This window comes from Nestor notabilis, unplaced genomic scaffold (assembly GCF_000696875.1).
Source record: "Nestor notabilis isolate BGI_N333 unplaced genomic scaffold, ASM69687v1 scaffold5305, whole genome shotgun sequence".
Classification (NCBI taxonomy): domain Eukaryota; kingdom Metazoa; phylum Chordata; class Aves; order Psittaciformes; family Psittacidae; genus Nestor; species Nestor notabilis.
Window position 1 is genome coordinate 23,407 of NW_009930555.1, and position 24,358 is coordinate 47,764.

General features: G+C 39.0%; 1 protein-coding gene across 1 annotated transcript in view; it reads right to left on the bottom strand.

Annotated features, from left to right (window-relative positions):
• Nucleotides 1-16,911: 16,911 nt before the first annotated feature.
• The window catches only part of KIAA1328 (KIAA1328 ortholog), a 140,175-nt gene continuing 132,728 nt past the window's right edge, over nucleotides 16,912-24,358 (bottom strand). The window contains exons 9-10 of the mRNA XM_010015451.1: nucleotides 23,873-24,054; nucleotides 16,912-17,003 (exon numbers count right to left, since the gene is read on the bottom strand). Of these exons, the coding sequence (XP_010013753.1) occupies nucleotides 16,912-17,003; nucleotides 23,873-24,054 (274 nt within the window). The remainder of the gene's footprint in view (nucleotides 17,004-23,872; nucleotides 24,055-24,358) is intronic.

The following is a 24,358-nucleotide window of genomic DNA, read 5'->3' on the forward strand; positions in this document are numbered from 1 at the left end:
TTGTGTGCTTTTGACAAAGCTGGGAATACTTTACACACTGTACACTGCCTAGAACTTTGTGGGTACTAAGTAAGAACAAGACAATTCTAACGGGCATGGCCTAGGGGGTAAAAAACCCTACTACACCCAGCTTGCAAAATCCATCACCATTTACATGGATTAGCAATCTGTCCTTTTTCACAAGCTCACTCCAAATTCCCAGCCTGCCAGATAATAAATCAACTTTTTGCTTCAACTGTACAGTCACTGGGAGATCTGCATAGTTTTAGGTCAAGCACTTATAACCATTTTATGATTCCAAAGTTTCTTAACTTGTCATTTAGTTACTGAACTGTGAGCTTTCATTGACTTTCTAACCATTGTGGCAAGAACTGCTACTAGCTGTGCAAGATTTAAAACCTCATTGAGCAGAGGAGCAAAATCGGACTGCAGCAGTTTTAAGTATATATTGGGGTAGAACTGTGACCCCATGGAAGCCAATGGAAGTCCTGCCACTGGTTCACTGGGGCTGGGTTTCTTCCCAACTGCCATTTGTTGTGTCAGGGTGAATAGATACTTTAAGCTCTCTTTTTTACACCCTCAAAATGAGATGCGTGGAAACAATTTATTTCATGCTTTTCTTTTCTTCCTCTCCTGGTGAAATATTTTACATGCAGTCAATTGCTGTACCTAAACACCAGCTCTTCCCTGTGGATCTGTATGATTCCTCCTCTCCTGCTTGTCAGCTTAATTTCTTCTGCTGTGGCATGAAGTGTTTAATAGCAAAATCTAGCACTCAAATTCTTCTGTTTCTTAATTATCTGTGCCCTGTCAGCTATATCAGTGAAAATAAGTTACCATTAGACAATTCAGATACCAGTAAACACCAAGTTGTGATAATATAGAGTTCTGTATTACTGTCATTATGGAAAAAGCTGTTTCAGGGACGTTTTAAAAAAATTAAATAAGCCCAGCACTTCTAAATGGCCAAAACCCTAAAGATATCTTAATTATTCTTCAATATCTTAATCATTCTGTAGAATCATGATCTTGTATAATGGCCATTCTAAATGAAAGGTCTGCCACTCTGCACAGTTGCCACTTTCTTCTAATTGTGAATTAAAGCATAATTTAGTGTGGCTCTATGCCAGCATGACTAGAAAAATTTACAGACATTAACTCTGGTTGAAATAGGGGGGAAGAAGCTGTTAGGTTTCTTTAAGTAATAGAAAATCACTCACCAAGTTGTGCTTTAAAACAAAATACTAGAGCTTTAAGTTGACAAACTGACTTGAATTAAACCACATAAAAAAGTGCTTGCACCATAAATCTTACAGGGCAAAAGTGATGGTAGGTTATCATTCTGTTTATTAGCATGTACTTTGGAGAGTTCAGGGCAAGTATGGATACGCATTCATTCCATTTTATGCTGCACATTACTGAAAACACATTCCCCATAAATAATTCATAAAGGCATTGTCTGAAATTTCAGATTCCAAAAATACAACACGGTTTTCAACTTTATGGTTGCTTGGTCTTCAAAACAGAAATAGACAATTGGATGGATGGACTTGGCAAACATGGTAAGAACCCGTCAGTCAGGATTACACTCCAGATGTACATGCAAACATCTCCCAGCTCCTGATCCCTGGGATAGCAAGGCCACGACGATAGCCCGTGTGCTTGTGCTAGCCGTTCTTTGGTAGAGGACAGGGAGGAAAAGAGAAAGGAAAGAAGTCACCAAGTACTGAAAAGAAAGTGCCTGACTCTGAAAACAACACTTATTAGGGAAAATAATGCCTTGCTGTTCTCTGGGTGTGCAGCAGGAAAGTCATCAGAGAAAAGGATGTTTTACAGGATGGTGTGCTGGGGAGTTAACAGGTTGAAACTGCCTAGAAATCCAGAGCACTTTAAAATTAAGATATAGTAACAGTCAAAATACAGAGAATGGACATACTTTGCCTTGCAAAAAGCCCATTTTTCTGGACAGACTGCACCACAAACTTGAGCTCTGTTTGCTGCTCTCAGCTTTTAACTGGTATTACTTAGTTAATGCTAATGACATAGTACCTGACCATCATCTTTTAAGACAGCCATATTAGCATAAGAGAGATGAATAGGATCTTCCAGTTCATCTGAAGTCCAATTTACGCAGGGAGCAGTGACCACAACACCCACTAAAAAAATGGAAGTATGCTGCAACACTTAAGCTTTATATGCCTCGTGATTCTGCGTCTTGCTGACATTATATGTAGTTTATGCTCAGCTGCTTGTTTTTTTCCCCTCATAAGTACACAAAACACTCACATCAGATAGCAATTGCTTTTCAGCCAGATTTGCATTAACTTGTTTTGTTCTATTTACCTCTCAGAGAAACGCACACACAATTTTGGGTACCTTATCTCATGAATCCCTTGGTGCCTTGCCCCAAACAGCCCACAGCCTCCCTGTTGGCCTGCTCTTTATTACAACTTATTCAGTCCAATTTGTATGAGAAGAAACATTGCAACTAAGCTCAAATACTTGGCATCCCAAGGTATTGACTGCTTGGGCACACACCTTACATGAAGAAACAACGCTCTCATAAAAATTGTATTCCAGTACCCAACTGCTGTAAAACTTCCTCCTTGGCACTCTGTGTGGAAGGGTTCGGACTATCTGCTGCTCCATTCATTTCCAGGTGTGCTGAACTCTCTGGGGTAATCTTTAAATCAGCTGAGATTTCATACATCAAAGATGAGGATACATAATTCAAGAAGAGCCACTGAGATAAAACAGGAGCTGTAAAAAAAAATACAGCATGTCGGTGGTGCCTGGTTTAGCATGTCAAAGAGGGGCGACTGCTGGCGAGGAGCTGTGTGGCAAAGCAGGCAGAGTCATTGTAAGCTTCATAGGGACACAGGCACTGAATGGGCTTGACACTGTGCAAGTACGAAGTTAGAAGGCACCCTACAGAAAAAAGCAGCAGTAAAGCATGGAGTACAAGGCGCTGAGGCCTGGTGTCCCTTGGCTGTAGCCATCACACACTAACAACCTCTTTCAAAGAATTTACACAGGTGGTTGGTGTCCCACTGAGATAAATTACCTGCTTTTGGTTGCTGAACAGATGGGCAGGGAAGTGAAATTTTAGTTTGTTCATTCCCAGCAGTAACTAGCAAAGATGATCTCGGGCTCTGCAGGATTACTTTTAGATAACCATACACCTGTGGACAGTCCACATTTCTGTTAGAAACTACATAAGGTCATTGATACAGTACAAAATAAAGCAGGGCACTGAATGGCTCCATAGACTGATGTTATGTCTCTCACTCCCATATTCTTCCGAATATGTCTGAGGCTTAGAGGGGACGGAAAGTGTACAAAAGAGGACATCAACAGGCAGGCAAAATGGACCCACAAGAATTTCACAACATTCAACAACGGGAAACGCGAAGTCCTGCACTGGCCGGGGAATAGTCCCAGATACCAGCACATGCCACATTTTACTGGTTAGAAAGCAGCACTGCAGAGAAGGACCTGGACACTCACTGTCCTGGTGGATAAAAAACTGAACATAAACCAGCAAAGGCCAGCACTGCCAGCAGATTGAGGGAGGTGATGCTTCCTCTTGACTCGGCCCTGGTGGGACACAGCTGGATTGCTGCGTCCAGAGGTAGACTCCCCAGTACAACACAGACATGAACACACTCAAGCAAGTCTAGTGAAGGGCACTGATGATGTGTGAGGAACTGAAGTATCTGACATGATAGAACCATCTGAGAGAACTGGGACTGTTCAGCCTGGAGCAAAGGCAGCTCAGAGTCACCTCTGTGAATAACTACTTGACTAAGGGAGGAAGGAAGATGGAGCCAGGGTCTTCTCACTGGTGCCCAGTGAAAGGACAATAGGTAATAGGCACAGGCTGAAATACAAGAAATTCCATTCAAATTGAAATAAAATAGCTTCCTTGCTATGTAGGTGATTAAACACAGGGACAGATTGCCCAGAGAAGTTGTGGAATCTCCATCCTTGGAGATACTCAGAACATGACATGACACCGCCCTGAGCAGCCTGCTCTAGCTGACCCTGCTCTGATGATCTCCAGAGATGCCTTCCAACCTCAGCTATTCTATGACTTTATAGTGCGATATCTCCCTTCATCAATACATTAAGCTTCATGGACAGCATATGTCAAAAGAGAAAGGACTGACTAGCAAGGACTGGACTCTGACTTACCCATATAATACAGGCACGGTGCAACCAGGGAAGCTTAAAATGTAAGTGCCTGCACACCAGGAATCTCCATGGACCAACCCAAACATTAACCAAGGACTTCTGCCCAGAAAGGTTTGCAACTCATTAAAACCAGAATATATGGGAAACCTGACATATTTGAACATGGGTTTTCCCTCTCATCCCCACACATTTTACCAAATCACTTGCATCTATTCATAGACAAATATATCGTACCACAAACCTCCATAGACTCTTCTTTTTCTCTAAAAAGATGATCACAGCCACACTGTAAGAAACTTAGGAAAAATATTTTCACAGTATCTTCACTTTAAGCCTGCAAATATTTTCCTGGCAGCAATCCCCAGCTAACCTTACAGCGAGATCTCTCAAAGGAAACAGAACTCTTACTTTAAAAACAAACCCAAAACACCACACTACAAAATGAATGTGACCCAGGGACTTACCCTTGTATGCAACAACACCAGCAGAGTGCACAGAGACAGTGAAGTCCGCAGGGCGTGAAATTAAAATTTTCACAGAGATACAATGAAGTAATGATACAAAGATACAACCTTGGCACAAAAATCTTCTGGTTTGAGTAAAGTCAATGTCATGTGATGTTACGGTTTGTGCACTGGTAGAAATGGTTTGCTGCTAAAAAGTTCATAACAAAACAGGAGGAGTGAAAGCGAGAAAATTGCATGGATAATTACAATAGGCCTACACATTCTAGTGATCTAAATGCTCTTTACAATGCTCACCACAGTGATATCCGGCTGTCACTGCAGGCTGAGTTAAGAAAGCGCACTTCTCTTTCACGCCTAGAAATCTAGGTGCTGAGAGGCCATTAGGAGATAGGAAAAAGAAGACTGAAAGAGATTTGAACTTGGCAAGGAAGGGGGAGGGAGAGGGCATCTCTCCTATTAGGCTGGTTTGAGCCTATGAATGAGGTGGATATGCAGGTTCCAAATTCCAAGCATATGGGTAAGAAGAGGGATGCACAGAGCAATTAACAGAGTCAAGCAGAAGCTCCGATAAGCAGCAGCTGGAGCACTGTTAAAGTCCTTCTAGGAATTGCTTCACCTGTTACAGTAAAAAGAAAAGGCAGTGCTGGAAGAACATAGGCTCATCAGCAAGGACAAGGTCATTGGAATAAGAGCAAGGCTTGAAACACTCCAGGCAGAACCACATGCGGAGTGGGGTACAGACACTATATTAAAAGAACATGCCACATCAGACTCGAGATTTCCAAAGCAAGTTACAAACTGCACGTTTTATACTACAAATACACCAACGCAGTGCAACACTGAATTACCTGATCACCTGCATGGAAACAGGAAGCATTTTATTTCTGAGTATGAAATATTCTGCAAACTCATAAATCATAAAGCTTCTTGTACATTATGATGTCTCACAGATACCTGACAGACTGACTGACAGACATGTACGCATTCTGCAAAACGTATTTATAGGTCTGAACTACAGGGGGAAAGAAAATGTGAATTCAGTCCTACTGCTCATCTCAAACCACAGCTTCATGATCGCAGGCAGTTACACACAAGAACTATTGGTAATGCATTTCCAGGAACCCTTCTGGAAATGGAACAGAAAAAAAGTCACTAAGGGTGCCGAGGTCATTCCTTACAAGGCATGTTTCTCACCCTACTGATCCAAGACAGTACACACAGAGAAACATACAGCCAAATGTGACTAAATAAAATCTTCAAGTCTTCAGCTTATTAATTTTTTTTTAATTTTTCTCATTTCATTCCAGTGATTTCATTAGGTTAGACTTCTCCATCTTTATTAAAAAATAATCAGAACTGAAATGTTTCAATAAACCCAATTTCTGTTTTAAGTAGCAAAAGATGATTCAATGCAGATGAAGCAAAAACTGAAGTTAAAAGTACAATGGCATTAGCAGCTTTGAGGATCCCCTTTAAAAGGTTTTAAATACATAAATTATATGTTAGTACTCTAGAACGTCTTTGGTTGTTTTCTGTATAAAAAAGAACCTTAGAAGCAATTTTTTTCATAGAATCGCTTGGGTTGGAAGGGACCTTGAAAGGTCATCTAGTCCAACCCCCTGCAATGAGGAGGGACATCTTCAACTAGATAATTTTCACTATATTCTCCAGCTGTTATGTATCAAAACAAAATCCACCTTTACAGGTCAAAAGAACCACCTGTAGAGAAAAAGAGAAAAACAACGCTTAAGGCACCACTATTAAAACAGTTAACTTTGTACGGGGCAGAAAACAAAGAGACATTATTATTTTCAGTTAAATATTTATTTTTTCATTATGTTTTCAAATTATTTCGCTCCCAACACATTGAGACTAACACTTTTTTTTTTTTTTTGTATCAGAGGGCCATAAATGAAATTCTACCTCATAAGCAACACAGAATAGATCAAAATTATCATACACGACCCCAACTTACTTGGGAGCCAGAAGCACATTGCATTGAGAAATTTAAACGCTAAATGTAATCACTATCTACAATTAAATAAATGTTTAAAAGAAGTAAAAGGATACTGGTTTCCTTTGAGATTATCTAAATGCTGAGGAGACAACTTCAGTGCTCTAATCACAGCCCATCACAAAGCCAAACTTAACAATGTTCAATAGCATGTGTTTTCAAGGAGCAAATATGGTCTAGAAAGAGAAAAAGTCACGCCTACAGTAAAAATTGGTGTGCCCAGCTTGAACAAAGATCTGTAACCAGGGACTACACCATCAACTCTTTGTTTTCTTCAAATCTGTTTCAGAAAACTAGAAGGTATGTTACATGATTCAGGGTTCCCAAAGTAATGCCAGAAAGCCTACCAAGCAAAAATGCATTTAACAGTTCAATATTCCTACACTAAAACACTTCCATGAGTTACTCCACCAAATGTGGAATACCTTGGTTATTTCATTGCCCTACTCAGGAAAAATCAGGGCCCAAATCTTCTGCTATTACATCCTATTAATTCCAGAGATGTAACATTATGAAACTGATACTTAAACCCAGATACTGGGGTTTTCCACATCAGAAATGTCTTAAAGACGTTAAGAGATGAACATGTAGTTATTTAAAAACGATTATTATAATCCATATACCATGGATGATTTTATCTAAAAAGCTGTACAAGTTAGAGAAAACTACAGTGACAATCTTGGAACATGTGTAGTTAAGAACGCAGTAATTGTAAGAACTCAGGATGCAAGCTATGTGGACCTCTGGTCTCTACCTAAATATTGCACGCTCTGAATGTGTCATCTCACAATTCCGTCTGATGGCCACCAGTTTCTCCAGCAGACAAGACAATAAAGAATCATTCCCTACTCATTTTCTGCATGTCACTTTTGATTTTATGAACTTTTAATAGCATCCTAAACTTAGTGACCTCTTTTTCAAGCTGAAGAGTTTGTTGTGCTGTTCATTCCACAAAACCATTCTTGCATCTGGGAACAGTCCATTACACTGCTCAGATGTGACAACCAAAGAGTACATAGATTCAACATGTCTATGGAGCAAAAATTTGCTACTGCAGTCCTTAACTTCAGAAGTGAAAAAAATATAAAAATGAGAAAGTTTGTTAAAAAGAAATGAAAAAGGGGCAGTTAAAAGGGTGAAAATGTTTGCAAATGGCATACATTTATCTAACAGTCATATTAGGCCTCCAAAAAAGGAGACAGAACCAAGACTTTCTCCAGTCTTCAGAAAGACGAAATGGAGTCCTACCAGTTAAGTGGAAGAGTAAAGGAGCCAGTTATGGCCAGTCAGGTCCAAATAGAGAAAACAGCAAAGAACAAACTGATAAATGAAGAAAAGAAACAAACAAACAAACCCATAAAAAAAAACCCTCACAAAACCAAACTCCACAATAAATTCCAGCCAAAGACTAAAGGTTATTCTGCTAGAAGCATAAGGTCTAATAACAAACCCCACTTTAAATATACGAAAAATAGGAAGTCTGGGTATCTGTTAATGCCAAGAGGAGATAAAAGTTATAAAGGAGCACATAAAGATGGTAAGGCCATAGCAGAAAAGCTCAATGAGTTGACAAATATTCACGATGTAGGAACTTAGCTACAGAGTTAAGGTAGGGTTAACTGAAGCCACAGAGGACACAGCAGAAGGCCTGTCTCAAGTTGAAGTGTTGTATAAATAAATTACAGAACAAATCAACATGAATGAACAATAATAAATTGCTGGGATCAGCTGGTACTCACTCAAACTTTTGAAGGAGCTCAGGTATGAAATAGATAAACTATTAACTGTAGTGTGTAACTAACTGGCTAAAACTGCCCCAGTTCTGGGGCAAACGTTTTTTACGCGGAACGATCTAGAATGATTCAGAAACCTACAAATGAAGAGGTTTGATGTTTAGAGCAAGCATATTGATAGAAATTATAATAAAGAATCAATAAACCTGACATATTGGCAGAGTTTTTATATCAAGTCTTAATTCACTGGGGACCTCTGTTAGATTTTTCGAAGTATTATGCATCCAAAAAAGGAAAATACAGCCTCTATCTGGAGTTCCAAAAGCGTTCCAGCAAATCTCTCACCAAAGACTTAAAAGTTGCCATAAACTAAAAGGAAAATCTATTAATGGATAGATAACTGGTTAAAAGACAGGAAATAAAAGTGAAAACATTAAAATTGGTCTGCTATAAAGTGGCCAGGGAGGTCACCAGTGGAGCCTCACAGAAATCTCTTAGGGCCTGAACTCTATAATGCATTCATAAGTGGCCTAGAGAAAGGACAAATAACACGACGACATTCACTGCTGATACTATGCTGTTCATGGTAGTAAAAACAAAAGCTGGAGGTCTTTCTTGAGGCAGTGAATTAGAATATCATGAAGGGAAAAGAAGTACATTAAAAATTGGAAACAGGGCAAATCAAATAGTGTAAAACGCTGGTTAATGTCCTTAAGTAACAAAGAGGCAAGAATTTCTTTTGTAAGTAGGCAATTCATGAGTTGGAAATAATTGAGAGAACAGAGCTATGTCTGTGCTGAGACCATCCCCTGGTGTACAGTACGATTGACTAGTAGAGATGGGACATAGTCCTGCTCAGACCTCTAACACTGCAGTATCCTGGCCACCTAAGTTTGAGTTACAAGGTGTCTCCACTTCGTGTCACTTCTAAAAAAGGTTCTCCAAGGCAGTCAAACATCCATCCTTCCTAGCCTACCACCACCACAGTTTTTATTAAACACATTACCATGTCAAAAACCCATGTGCTAATGAGGAAGATGCTGTGTGTTCACACTCATAAATATCCACTCCCTCTCCCAGAGTATTCAGTACCTTCCCTTTGATTTATCACACAAGCATTAAAACTGTGTTAATAATCAAGGCACTGACCATGCAGCTCAGAGGTTAGCCCTGCATTTGCTTCCAATCCATAATCAAAATATAAATGACAACTTATTTTTGGTTCCACATATTCAGCTACAAGAGGAACAAGGTGTCATTGTGCATTATTCCAGGCTTATTTTACAGCCCATGGGACGACAGGTATCACCAAAAGGTGATTTAGCTGATCCTGGAATAAGTCATCGACTGTAAGAGGAGCTGAGGGTAACTAGCTCAGTTGTCTCACAATAAACAAGATGAATTCCACCCTAACTATACTATAGCATCACCGTTAATCATCGTTATTACATGGACCAACTAAGCAGCTGCACTGCACCACGATCCTGCCCTAAGGAGTTTTCAGCCTGAAAAGCCTGTGTAAGTGAAGGAAAGAGAAGGGGAATATATTAACACACAAGAATGTGGTGGAAGTATGACACAAACATAGAATCATAGAATAGTTTGGGTTGGAAGGGACCTTCACAGGTCACCTGGTCCAACCCCCTGCAACGAGCAGGGACATCTTCAACTAGATCAGGTTGCCCAGAACCACATCCAGCCTGGCCTTGAGTGCCTCCACGGATGGTGCATCCACCACCCCTCTGGGCAACCTGTGCCAGGATTTTACCACTCTCTTTGTAAAAAAAATCTCTTCTTCACATACAGCCTAAATCTCCCCTCTGTTAGTTTAAAACCACCACCCCTCCTCCTATTGCAACAGACTCTTCTTCTGGGAGAAAGGCTTCTTTAAGATGTGATTATTCTGTATGTATTAATCATCTCCTCCCATCTCAAAAAATGCTCTCCAAAACCCAAGAGGAAATTCCTGTGAAAGAGAAGGAGCAGAGAAGTGACCACAGTGCTACAAAGAGAACCATGCAGAGCAGTTCCTTAGAGAATCACAAAGAAGGGAACCAAGACTCGTCTTAATTTGCCAGGTTCTGTAGAAATTGCAATTACAGTAATTCCGAGCTACAATGCAGAGCATTCAGAGCATCAGTGCAGGAAGAAAAGACAGTCAAATCACTTTTTTTGACGGAGTAAAGCAAACCACAGAAAGAACTTGAAAATTTTAAATATATTTTAAAAAATATTTTGAGACTGAGCTTTCATTGATGTAATTACAAGTGCAAACAGGAATTACATACAATGAACCAACATTCACTTAAGATTTAACATAGTATTTGAGAACCTGCAAAAGAAGGGGGGGAAATGTAAAAAAAGTAATTAAGATAACAATGAAAATGACATAAAGAGTTAAGTCAGCTTCATAATATGATTTGTTCTCTATTTTCCTTTGCTTATTATTGCTTTCAAACCACAATCAAGTTATTGTCATACCACTGAATGATGGAAACCTTGCCAACTACTTCAAAACTGACACGTTTTCTGTTGCACTGAACATTCCCAGAAGACATTTCCCCTGATTTTAATACAAAATCCTGTCAGATCCACAGAGCTGAAAAAAAAATAAATGTGCAAAGGATATGTAGCTGTAATAGACCTCCCCCAACTAGTCAAGTTTGGAATGAAAGACGATCAAAAAAGACTCAGAGATCCAGCCCTAGATTAATGCAAATATCTGCCTGTTTGCAAGTGTACTTTTTGATTAAACTGGCATACATCAAGTACAATTAGAAAGGTTATTTATAACTAAGAAATACATAATTCTGCATTTTAATGAGGGTGACAATTACAGCCAACAGTTACTAATTAACATTAATCCTTTTGCATTCCAAGACAGAATTTCCCAATATCATTTTTTTCATTGTCAGCAACGGACACACCAAAACTGTTATCGCAAAGCAGCTACTAGGTAGGCTGCTTTGACACAAATAGGTGTTCCTGTTAAACACAGTAAAGAAAAAGAAGCTGACGATGTGTTAAATTTGATAACCCCAGATGTAAATACAGAATGTCATTTTGAAATTTACTTGATGTCTACAACACAAAATATAATCAAGGCTTATCATTTTCATGGCTGAACCCAATTCCAAGTTTCCCAAGAGCCAGGCTTCACAGGTGAAATCTGATTTCAACACAAGCTTGAAATCTCCCATTGTTAAATTTGGTTTTGATCCCAGTCCTGGTTCACATCCGCATTTCACCCCTGAGACTTCAAAGCTTTGAGTGGTCGTAACCGAACAGCATAGATAAGGAACAGCGTTTGCCCAGCCTGTATCAGTTTCTGAAGCAGAACTCTCGAGCAAGTACTGAAGATAGGAATGATTACTACTGATTGACTTGCTACTCTATTTGCCTCATTGCAAATTTTTTTCTTACACAGACTATTAAGAAAATTTTCGTTCTTAAATCCACTGATTTTTAAATACTAATCTTCCAAAATTGCTCTCATGTATTTCTATTCATTGATTAAAAATTTCTCTGCAAATAAATGCCATGACTGCAATAACAACTGTTGACCTAATTAAACACTTCTATTTCTGATACCCGTGATCCTCTAAAAGAGAGATGATTTAGATTTCCTATGCATGCCTTTCCAAAAGAGAAGATATCTCTGTTTTAGCCTCTCAGGCACCATCTTTTCAGATAGAAGCATTAGAAAACTAACTAACAATCTCCTTCCATACTGGTCTTTAACAGGAGGAGAGGCCTGGCCGAAACACCATCAGAGGAACAAGATCATAATGCAGCCAGTAAATAAAGCCTCTGGAAGAATGCTGAGGTGCTCAGGCAATTGGAGTGGGATCAATGTCAGATATAAGTAAATGAGAAGGCAAAAAAGGAGAGTTGTGAGGACTAAGCAAAGAAATCTACAATGCACTTCTTACAAAGCACTGTAAAATTCACATTTATTTTGTAAGTATGAGATAGATGGTTTATTTCTACATACAGAGGTGCCCAACTAAAATCAAGATAAGTGATATTAATGTCCTATGGTCAGTATTATTGAACCTCAAAAGCAATAAACTATGAGTCGATAAATATTACATTTGCAACATAGTTAACATTCTTCTGCCGTCTCTGGCACTTATTACACATTGTAACCACAAGTCTACAATACATTATTCATATTTGGGGTGTCACTGAGTGATGGATTGCTGTAAGAGAGGCTGTCCTTTAAATAAATCAACAAATAAAAATGCAAATGTTAACATTTTCAGCCACAACTTTTTCCATCTTGAATGGGGAATGAAAATTTCACATTATATCGACAGCCAGCAGAGAGAACAATTAACAACCTACACTGTGAATAAGAGAGATTAATTTGCCAATGTCTGGTTTTATCACTCGCATATGGAACTATACTGGACTTTTTGTGCTGCTGGCTTTCTCAGGGAGAAGACAAAACTTGCATCTCCTACCACGTTCAGCACCTAACTCACCACCTCACTCCAAACTTTTAATTCCTTTAAATGCTCTTAAGTTAGATCTGGAATTAAAGTTTTCTCAGTATCACCTTCCTCATCCTCCTCTTGAATCCCAGATGGTGCCTGATCCTAAGGGGAAATAAAAGTATCTATTTCTTCGGCAGTGCTTGCTTAGACTCTACACTAGAAGAAACTTCATTGTATCATCTTAAGAACAGAACCATATTTATGCATTCAGCATGCACAGATCTGAACGACAACAACCACATATGTAAGGCAAAAGCTCAAACCTCATCACTGTCGTATTTCCTAACACTCAGCATAACAGATCTACTCTAGACTATTCCAGTGTGCATTATTAAGTATACAACTCTGCACATTATATTTTACATCAGATATTAATTTGCTTAAAAGTCCCTGAATACACATTCACCCAAGATGTGCTGGGCAATTGGGTAAATAGTTTTGTTTTTAAAATGTCCCCAAACGCAAATTTACACAATACAATCTGTTTATAAAAACTCCAACAGGCCACTGTAGTCTAACAGATAATAATATAGCTCGAATATAGTATTCATATTGCAGGAACTTGTAAATCACTTATTTTAATGGCTACAAGAAACTTCACTCCAAGACAATGCATTCAGCTAGCATTAAAGCTCTTGATTTAAAACTGCAACAAGAAAACAGAGGCTTAATGCTGAAATCCCAGACTATCACTCAATCCCTTAATTTACCTAACTCTTCTTAAATTCACTTCTTAGATGCCCGAAGTGAAAAATGTTACAGAAGAATTATCTGTTTCCATGGTGAGCAGAACAACCTTTGCTGGTGTCTTTTTAAGTGCTTGATTATCTGCAGTGTTATAGGACTTATTGTGCCAAACTCAACACCACAACTGTTGCTGCGTGGGGAGAGCCTGACAATTGCACCAGAGCTGTAATCAAATTAAATGGTCTTTCACAAGGCACAATTTATAACATTTTTGTTGTAAGAAAAAAATAGCTTAATACTTTGATTTAGAGCAGTCTCATTTCTGTTTTGCAGCACAACACTTGTTTAGCTGAAATCAGTACCTGATTATACCCAAGGTAAGCTCTAGTTTATGTAAAAACTATTTTATTGCTAAATGAAAGGATACAAATGCCACTACCTCCCCTTTCCAGCTCCCTTCCAGCTCACAGCCAAAACCCAGAGTCTTTTGTCTAGGCAAACAACAGTTATGAAAAAGATATCCCAAATCACCAAAAAGGTAATGTTTAAATAGTCAAGAGAAATTATGCTTTTAGGGGTAAGGAACAAACTTACTTTTCCAAATTCACACAGCCCCAACCTTGTCTGTGGAAGGTTTTTTCCCCCCAGTACGTGGGCTTTGGTCTAGATAAATAAGCACATGAATGGAAATGCTTTTCAGACCTGCTGTGAACATAATTTCAAGGGTCTCATGCAGGTGTAGACACTGGCTTAAGAACATTGGATAACCAAACATGCAATGCTTGGCTGTGTTATGAAAAGCAGTGTTTTATTTCCTGACACTCAGCGTAACAGATCTACTCTGTTATGTGTAGAAGCATGATGGGCAAACAAGTCTACTATTAGCTCAGCTAAGGATGCCAGATAAAGAAATGCTATTTTTCTTTCAGAGACATCACTGAAACTACCTTGTGCACATTCATTCTGCAAGTCTGGTCTTTCTACAGGTCCAGCACTAAGGCTCTCAAAGCACATACCTTTACCTTCTAGGGACACGTATTTCTTGTCCCAGACATCATTCATTCCAAGACAGAAAAAAAGTAGGACTGCAGTGATTCTTCCTCAAGCAGGAGGTAGCTGTAACACACTGAAGCCTCCAGTTGAGCCCTGCCAAGACAGGCTATCACGCCAACGCATCTTCTACCTGCCATGCCTGCTTATCCAGCCAGCCCTCCCCAGAAGCTGTGCTAAGCACCCTGATGCCTTGTGCTGGCAGGGAGCTTCTGTCGCTTTCCAACACCTTCTCCCTGGCAGGCTTTCCATTGCTGCTACTGCCGGGTGCCAGGGTTCGTGCTAGTTAAAGCTGGCACAAACACGAGTTGAATCTAGTCCTATAAATTTAAATAGTCAAAAGTAATTAGGTTTACACGTACTGCTGAATAAATAAATTCGCTCTTGGGCTAGGGCTTTGCGCTGTAAGTTTCAAGCTCGGGTCAACTGTTGTGGTTAAGCTGCTAACTCCCCCCACCCCAGAATCACAGATTATAACTAACATGCTGACAAACCTAACTTTAGTGGCACAAAAGCAGCAATAATTCTCAATATTGATTAATTTAGTTAGTTAAACCTGCAGTCTAAGCTTATTACCATTCCGTGATAAATTGAGACTGACCTGCTGCCCAAGCAGGTTTTTTGATGAAGGATAGGATCAGCTTTAGGTCTCCACAGAAATACTTGTCCATTTACCATTTTCAATTAGAGAAGGCCATGAGTAAGGGAAAGCACAACATGGCTGCTTAAACTGGTCAATTATACTTACAGCACCAACAAAGAGAAAGAAAGCAAGGAAGCATGCAAGACAGCACCCAGAAATACAGGATTTTTCACAATTTGTCATCAACTGGTACAATAAACCTTTAAGGATGACAGCTAATCAGACTCCTTTTACTGATCACTTTATCTGATATGATTTCTAACAGCATATTTCAACAAATGTTTTACTCCCCTCTGTGGAAAAGAATGGACCATCAATCCTCTTGAATAAAATTCCTTTTTCTGAGCAGTTGTGTATGATGTGAATAATTATATCTACTCCTCAGCGCTTGAATGGAATTTCAACTTATCACTATTAGACGGTATCAAGCAATATCTTTACAGACTCTTTATCTGATATTACCACCTTGCAAAGGTAACCCTTGCTTTTAAGAGAAATGCTTAGGCAACCCTGTAGTTGCTGTGTGTTTAAACACACAGTTACATGTGGGAAACAGAGCACAATCTATCCCAGTTCTTAAATCCTCCCAGAATTACCATCTCTCCCTTCAGAAGAAAAAAAGAAGTGTTTCCATAGCAAGTAAGTACAAATTTGTCAATATTGATAGTAGTTTATCACCTATTATATATTGCAAGTTCTCTCAGAAGATAGAAATAAACTGCCAGCTGCTGCCAAGAACACAGGGATGATATCAAGCATACATTTTCCTAGCCCACTGGGCCAAGAGAAGATTAAATCTGACTAAAGCCCTCTCATTCTCCAAGAAATATTTAGCTCTTCCTAAGAACGGTCATATATTCTTGTCATCCCACTGCACAAAGTCATCTAACCAGCAGTGTAAAATATAGCAAATTCATACTTTTGTTTGCATTTACTCTGTTGCTTAACTAAAGATATTATTATGAGAAAATGTGGGATATGATGAACAAGGATTGTATGCTGTTTTTCTAGGCACTTACTGCTAGAATTGTAATCCTTCCTAAAAAAGGCAAGTTGTTTTTCGTCTTGTAAGTGTAACAACAATGCTGCTTTCTGTTTCTTCATTGGAGCAGAAGTGATAATGCTGCTTTTCCAGTGCATTTAGTGCAGATATATAGCATAATCAGGAATTGCTGACTTAATGTGATTTTGTTGCTTGCCATTAAACATAGAAAAACTCTTGTACAAAATATTTTAAAAGAAATGCCATTTGACAAAATAGGGGGAGGGCAGTAAGTACAGGAGGATTAAGAACTTCAAGTGGATTTAAAACCTATCAGGGGTTAACACCATCCATTCAAATTATTTACAAATGTATTTAATGTGTCAGGACTTGGAACATAACATACTTTCTGTTCAAAATCTAAGTAAAATTAAAATGTTAGAACTTGGCATACTCCTGCTTTTCTTATTCTAACAATAATTTAAGGCTTACTATAAATGTCAAAAGGATATTTTAGTTTTTAGTTTGTATAATCCAGCTCGTGCTAACACGAAATATCACAGAAATTCAGCCACTTCCCTGTATCTAGGAGAATTTGATGGTTGTGCTTGCGGAATTTTAAACCAGAGATTACCTAGTGGCTTACCGTGAAATGTCATGCTGGATTGGGGATGTGCTGCTGCCTATCAGCACGGGAGATGTAGCTGCATCCTTCCTAGGTCCTGAAGTTGTCCCTGTGGAATGAAGTGAAGACAAGCCACACATCAGAGGCTAGTAAGTTTTAGACAGATGTTTTGTGATTGTGCATTATTACAGAACACTGGGACTAAAAGTTGCAACATTTTTGAAGTGCCATATATACAGTGAAATGGCAATCAGAGAACTCATCAGCTGACAGTAATGTCCACAGCATGCATTTCAGAATCACACAGAATCAAATTCATAAAGTAAGTCACACACTACAGCCTCCATTTTGCTGCCCAAAGTTTGACAGACTTGTACTGTTACCATTTCTTATAGTGGTTTGCAGGATTCAGCTTGTTTCACAAATGCAGTTCTCATGACATGCTACAAAAGATGCTAACTTACTAAGTGTAAATATCCCTTTAACAGTATTTTGCTTCCAACAGAATAAAACTGTTAGTCCATTCCTTCTTTCCTCTATCCCAATAACTCCTGAATTACAAAGTAATCTTCGTTGAAAGGTGAAATCTGGAGGTCACATAGCTGAATCCTCCATTCGAATCAGGGCCAACTAGATCAGGTTTAAGGCACTTGTACAGTGAGGTTTTGAATGTCTCTACCAACAGCAAACCAACCTCTCTGGGCAACTTCTCTTGTTCCAGTGTTTGACCATCCTTATAGTGAAAAATGTTTGCTGTATAGCTGATCAGAATTTATGAAGTTGTAATGTTTCACCATTGTTCTTTTGCTGATGACTCCCTACAGCAGTCTTGTTCCCTCTTCTCTACCCCCTCTCCTCAGGTAGCTGAAGAACACAGAACATTTGTGCTGCATCACCTCTGCACCCAGCTTCCTCAGCCTCCCCCAGCAGGTCATATGCTCCAACCCCCTGACTGCCCTGGTTGCCTCTGCTGGACATCCTACAGCTCATGAAGTTCTTGCACTGTGAAGCCCCAAACTGGGCATATAGCACTTTAGAGATACAATCTCACCAGAGCTGATCAGAGGGGAAGTGTCACTTCCTCAAACTGATGACCACAATATTGCTATTATGGCCTGGTATGAGGTTTGATTATTCCAGGGACACTGCTGACCCGTGTTCAACTTAATGTTCAGGAGGACACTCGGTTCTCTTCTGGCAAAACTACTTTCTAAGTTGCCCTGTTACATGAGATGGGTTCAACCTTGTTGAAGAAACTGGTGTTTCCCTTTGTTTAACCTAAACAGGTTTCTGTCAAATCATTTTCCTAACCTTTATGGTCCCTTGAACACTGTGCCCTACCCTCTAGCATAGTGACCACTTCCACACTTGGTGTTGTCTGCAAACTTGCTGAAGGTGCATCCTGTCCCACTGCCCAGGTTGTTAATGCTAAGCAGTTTACCATTAGCAACTGTCTGATAGCTGGACTGATGACCACCCTTTGAGGCTGGTGTCCAGCCAATTCTCCACCCATCTTCCACCTTTCATCTACCCAGCTGAGAACTGGATTTTGTAGATAGCATATAGTTAAGACAACTTGCACACAGGTAGTCAGAGGTAAGTGAGATAGGCAAATAAGGACTAATGTGATCTAATATGCAAAAGCCTGTGGGTGTGGGCTTTCATAACCTAGCCTTATTAGTTCTGTCCAACCAACTTCACTTAACTAAACAGTAACTACAGGGAAATCTCCAAGTCTCAGCAAAAATTAAAGTCAGATCAGTATTTAGCTCTTTAAGTAATTCTGTCATGCCTAAATATTTCTCAGCTCTGTGAACAGAAACATTATCTACCATCCATGCTGAAACATGAAGCAACAAGGCTCTAATTCCAGCATCAGTGCAAAATTTACAGATATCCAAGGGATTAAGATTAAATACTGCATTAACATGTATACAAATGCATTCAATATAATAAACCCACATGGTTTAAGGTGCATTCCAGGGAGACTAACAACAAAAAAAAAAAGATTCTCACTGCCCTCCTGTCAATGCATTGTGCTTCAGTACCATGCAGTGGAAAAATCTCGCCTTACAAAGAGTTAATTATCAGCGAAGGAACTCTTAGAAATATCATGGGGATACATGTTGATTGTGTGTCCCTGGTAACTTGATAGTGTGCCAATCCAGGATGAGAAGAGTGGGTATGCATCTAAGGACTGGAAGCCTCTTGCTTAGACTCTTGGCTTTAAGATCAAATAAGAGATATTTAGAAATCATTTCACATGAAAGTGGAATGAGGCAGCTGCATTTTAAGAAAATAACACCGAAGTAATAAAAACCTGGTGAGCATAGGAGAATATATTCAATTCTTACTAAGAGAAAAGGCTGGCACACTGTCAACAATACTACATTCATAGCGAAGTAGATGTATTTCTCCGAAAAACAAAATATATGAACTCGGAAGTGGCCAATACAGCCTCAAGGGGACTGTTCAGAAACCCAAGTCTGCAAATATTACCACGACTGGAAAGGGAATACAAGAAAAAGAACTAAGTAGGAATATACTGAGGCTGTTAATGCTGCACAGACATAAAAGAGGGGTAGCAAAAAATACTGAATAAGTGCATACCTAAACAAAAAAATGTTTAAAAATACATCTTGAAAAAGGCATGCAAGTCAATTGAGGGAAAAGAAACACCAAAGAGCAAGCAGGTCTATGAATGTATGAAGAAGATTAAATCAATAATGATTCCAAAGTGGCCAAGCTACTAGTAATTTTAAAATATACTATGAGAAAAAAAAAATAACGAAAAGGAATATTGGCAAGTAGGCGATAATGAAGACTGTGTTGATGTATAATACCTGCCTATATAAAGCTGATGAAAAGACATTATCAGGGAAAAAAAGACACAAATTCTTTAGTCTGAAGGATATATATTTCAGGGCTAAAGGGAATTAGTTAATGAATTTATGAAGTGACTGGTAATTATTTATGAAAAGTCATAGAGAACTGAGGTGATACAAATGACAGCAAATTAATTAGATTTGCAGGTGTTGGAAGACAGTATGAGACTGGAGACCTTGCAGATGATCTACAGAAGCAAGAAACATGGAAAAAGAATAGACACATTCACCCTTGGAAAAAAAATAAAAAGTTTTATATATGGTGTGATAATCTGACAGCAATGGAGAGAACCTGGAGTAGCAAAGATTAGGAAAAAACAAACTAGATACAAGTTTGCAAGGCAAGCTATCCCAAAGCAATTATAGATGTCTTCTAAATGGTAATGTTAAAAATACTATTTTCAATTTGGTTAACTTGGTATAGGAATGATTTAAGGTAGATTAAAGACTCATTCAAGCAAATTCAAATAGCTGTCTATTTCTACTAGAGGAACAGACAACTAAAACATGAAAAACACGGAGAAATACAGCAGTCCACATTTTGGAAGTGTAAACACTAAGAATGAAGAAATACAGTTGAGGATGGTTCCAGCAGTAATGAGATGCAAGTAAGCAAAGGGAAATCTAGGTTCATAATCATGAAAGAAATCTTTATGAATTGAATAATACTAATATTCATAATACTTAACATTTATATAGTGCTTCACATCTTCAAAGTGCTTCACTAATATCAACTAATTGCTCTGTTCGATTGCAGAGAAAATTCTTCCCCCTAGGGAAGAAGTCCCAGATCCTGAATCCCTAAGAAGCTATATTAGAAAACCTACTAAAAAAACAGCCCCTGGAAAAGTACAGATTCTATAACCTAAAATAATTTTCCTTCCCTGGCTTTTTCTTCTACATATGGAAAGGAAAGCAAAGCTATGCATGCTATACAACATCATGCAGATGCCACATCCCGCTAAAAGAAAAGGGAAAATTAGTTCTTTCTCTGTTTCAACGCAAAGGTGTTTCAGGAGTTCTTGTGAAGAGGAAGACCTTAAACAAAAATGTAAGGAAGTGCTGAAAACTGCAGAACGCAGTGGATAGAATTTAGTTTAGTTTCCCAGCCCAAAAGTAAAATCTTCCAGGGCAGAAAGCAAGAGAAACACTTATTTCTGTACTCCAGTGTTTTTTAACTAGAGAAGTTGTTAGGTTTTAGTACAAATTGACACAGCTGATGGTGACACCAATAAAAACAATTTACTGCTGAAAAGATCTAAGACTTCAGGATTTTTTCATCTTCTTAAAGTTTTGCTGGTAAAACTAAGTAAGTTTGTCCAAAAGACACAAACCCCTCCTAAAGCACAGGAATAATATTTAAGGAGCAAATAGAAATAAGAGACAAAAAGCAACAGTGAGAGAACAAAAGTTGGTTGCTTAAGATGATCCAGTAAGCTTCTACAATGAAAAGAGGGAAGAAGTGCCCCTTCACTCCATGGGATAATGGGAACAGGTTAACAATGCTCTTCTCCCGATTACTGAACATCTACAGGGAGAAAGAAGTGGGTTTGGAACATGAGCTTTCCAAACTCACTGCACTCACAGTAAGTGAGCAGTCCTGTGGACAGTAAAGCCCTCCACCATTCCAGCATGGGAATGTTTTCCTTTTATCTTCTCAAAAAATCTAAGAAGTAAAGGGCAGTTGAACACCAAAACCTGGTACAAGTGCCTATGTTGCTGTGCAGGGACACTATTACGAGTTGCATCATACTCAGGACACACCCACTGTTCCCCGTGGTACAAAGAGCCTGAAGACCCACATCACCACTGGCACTGCACTAAGGTGTGCTTGGAGATAGTCCCCATCCTGAAGAATGCACAGTTTAAAAAGAAAAGAAAGATCAAGGCATGAGAAAAATAAACCTCTGTAGCAAAAGGTTAACATTTGACTCTCAAGAAGTTTTCAGTGGACATGTCTCTGTGTAGAGTATCCAGCATAGCTGTTTTCTGACCAAAAGGCCACCTTAAGGTATGTGGCTAAATAATATGAAGTTTTATGCCTCAAGATGACATCGTTGACTTCATTCCTCTTTCCCACATCACACAGCTTAGCGAGAGCTCGGGTAAATGCACTGCAGTAGAGGGATCCAAGACAGACCCCCAGGCTTGCTGGCTCAGCACTCTGACACAGTAAGGCAAACACTGTGTTGTTATAAATGTCACTACAGAAAACAGTGTTAGCATCCCTCATTTTGTTTTTGCTAGATGCTATATAATTGCTTCCTAATAAAATAATAAATTCTGAAGCAGAAATCCCAGGTCAGGAACAGATGGGAAGATACAGCAGAAGCAGAAGCAAGGACAGAGGCAGCTACGTCCAGAGCTAACTAGGATTGAGAAATTTGACATTTTGCCCTGGTGATCCCCAAAGATGGAAAAACTACTTCAGAAGTATGTGTGTATGCTTGTTAAAGAAGTCCAAACATATAACAGAAGGAAGCCAATTAAAAAGATACTAAATACAGAAGACTTCAACTTCAGTGATTAGTGCTAGGTAATTTGCCTTGTGATAAACAAGCCATTCAAATCAGTAATAGACCTGAGGTTGTTCCACAGCTTGAAAGCATTTCTCTGAAATTTATCTGGTATCACAGCAAGTGCCAATGTTTGTAAGTTAAATTTTGCTACACAGCTCTACATCTTCAAAGCCAGCAGTCCCAGTAAGTGTTTGCGAAAGACACGCACCATCTTCAGACAATATGCTGACCACTACAATCACTAAATCAGCATATGTGCAGATCAATTGCTACGTGCAATAGTCTGGTGCAGCTTGTAACTTCTCCTAAGTACTACAAAATGAAATGAATGAATGAAGAAGAGGCCAGCTTGGATTTTTTTCCCCCGAATCTATGGAAAATAAATTACTTTTTTGGAGACTATCCCTATCCAAGGAACAAAACCCATCATCCGACTGAAAAATCTCAATTTCATCACTACAGTATTGAGAAGGAGGGGGGAGAAGGAAGAGGGAAAGAAAATAATGATAGCTAAAAAAAAACCATAAAAGAAAACCATCAGTGAAAATTGCCCCTGAAACTTTGCAGAATTGTAACGGCTTTCTCTTGCTTAAATTGATTGGTGTAGCAATGTTATAAAATGACTATTAGGATTCATTGTGCACAACAGAAAGTGTGAAATGTCAGCAGACTATACAGCAAAAGTAATGGGTCCTGAACCCCTGTTAGTCAAAAATGATTTTGTTTCAAATTAGAAATTGATTTTTTTGGACACAAGCCCTTTACAGGCTTCCAACTTTTGTAGCTGTGCCTTGGAAGAGATTAACCTCAGCCACTGTTTGGGTCCAGGCTGATGATACCCTTTTGAAAGTTTCTTCACAGGGACTGCTTTTTAATGTTAGTATGGTCTTAACCAATAACACAAGTTATTTGTTCCTTTGAGAACTGCACCACATTTCTTCTCATTTTGCCATTTTCTTTATTTTTATGCTGACATATACGGCAAACTGGCTGACAAGTTAAAATAAAAAAAAAAGCTAGCTCATAATTGAACCAAGGATTATGTTCAAGGCTCAGCAGTGAAACATCCAAGCTGCTTTTGTTCCCAACCCTTTCTCTTTCTAAGAAAGACTGCTTCTCTGCTCCTTAAATGGAGGTACTAAGGAAGGGCAGGATAGATTCTAGCTGTACAGACAACCCTGTGAGGCAAAATAGCAGGTTGTGATGGTGGACCCATTACTTGGGGAGGAAAAGAATATAAAGAAGATTACATTTCAAGAGCAAGCCCCACTGCACTTATTCTCTCTGCTTGCTGGGAAAGGAAAAAGAATTGTTGAAGTCGCTTTCTGAGATTAAAGGGCTATTTTTTTCCCTTCCATCAGGAACACCAGCCAAGAAGATCACTTGTTATTTACAAGGCTTTCTATGCTTTTTATTATTTTAAATGTAGCTCCCTTCTCTTGGGTTGTTTTAAGCCACTTGCAATCCTTTCCTTCTGATTGTGCATTTTACTGATAAGCTCTTGAATTCTATATATACAATTTATAAATGCCATCAGCACACTCATGGTCCCCCAGTAGTGTGCTTTCCCTTACCTTTCCTTGACTTGGTGCCTTCTCTCTTGGTCTGCACAAGAAGGCTTCTCCCATCTTGCACGTTTGCACCAAATCCAACCATTTTCTTTCCTGAACTGCTCCCACCACTTCCTGGTGTTCTGGAGGTTTTGCTCACTGGAGGTGTCTGTGGAAAATAATCTTCATGTTTCAACACTGGTACGCTGAAGGAAAGAAAGATCATATCGTTACATGATGCACTCAGCCCTTTCAATGCTGTACCCAGCCCTCTCCCACAGTTTCACTCTCCAGAAGGATTAGGTCCTGGATTTCCTGAGCGGTTAGGACTGTACAAGTGGGATGAAGATACAGAAAGTACTTTGTCCAGCACAGTGGAACAAGGTTGGAAGAAAGAATAACTAAAAAAATGCGCACTTGCTAAGAGGAAACAAAGAGAAAACTGGAGTTTGCAAAAGGGAAGCAGATCATAAAATCATAGAATTGTTTAGGTTAGAATGGACCTTTAAA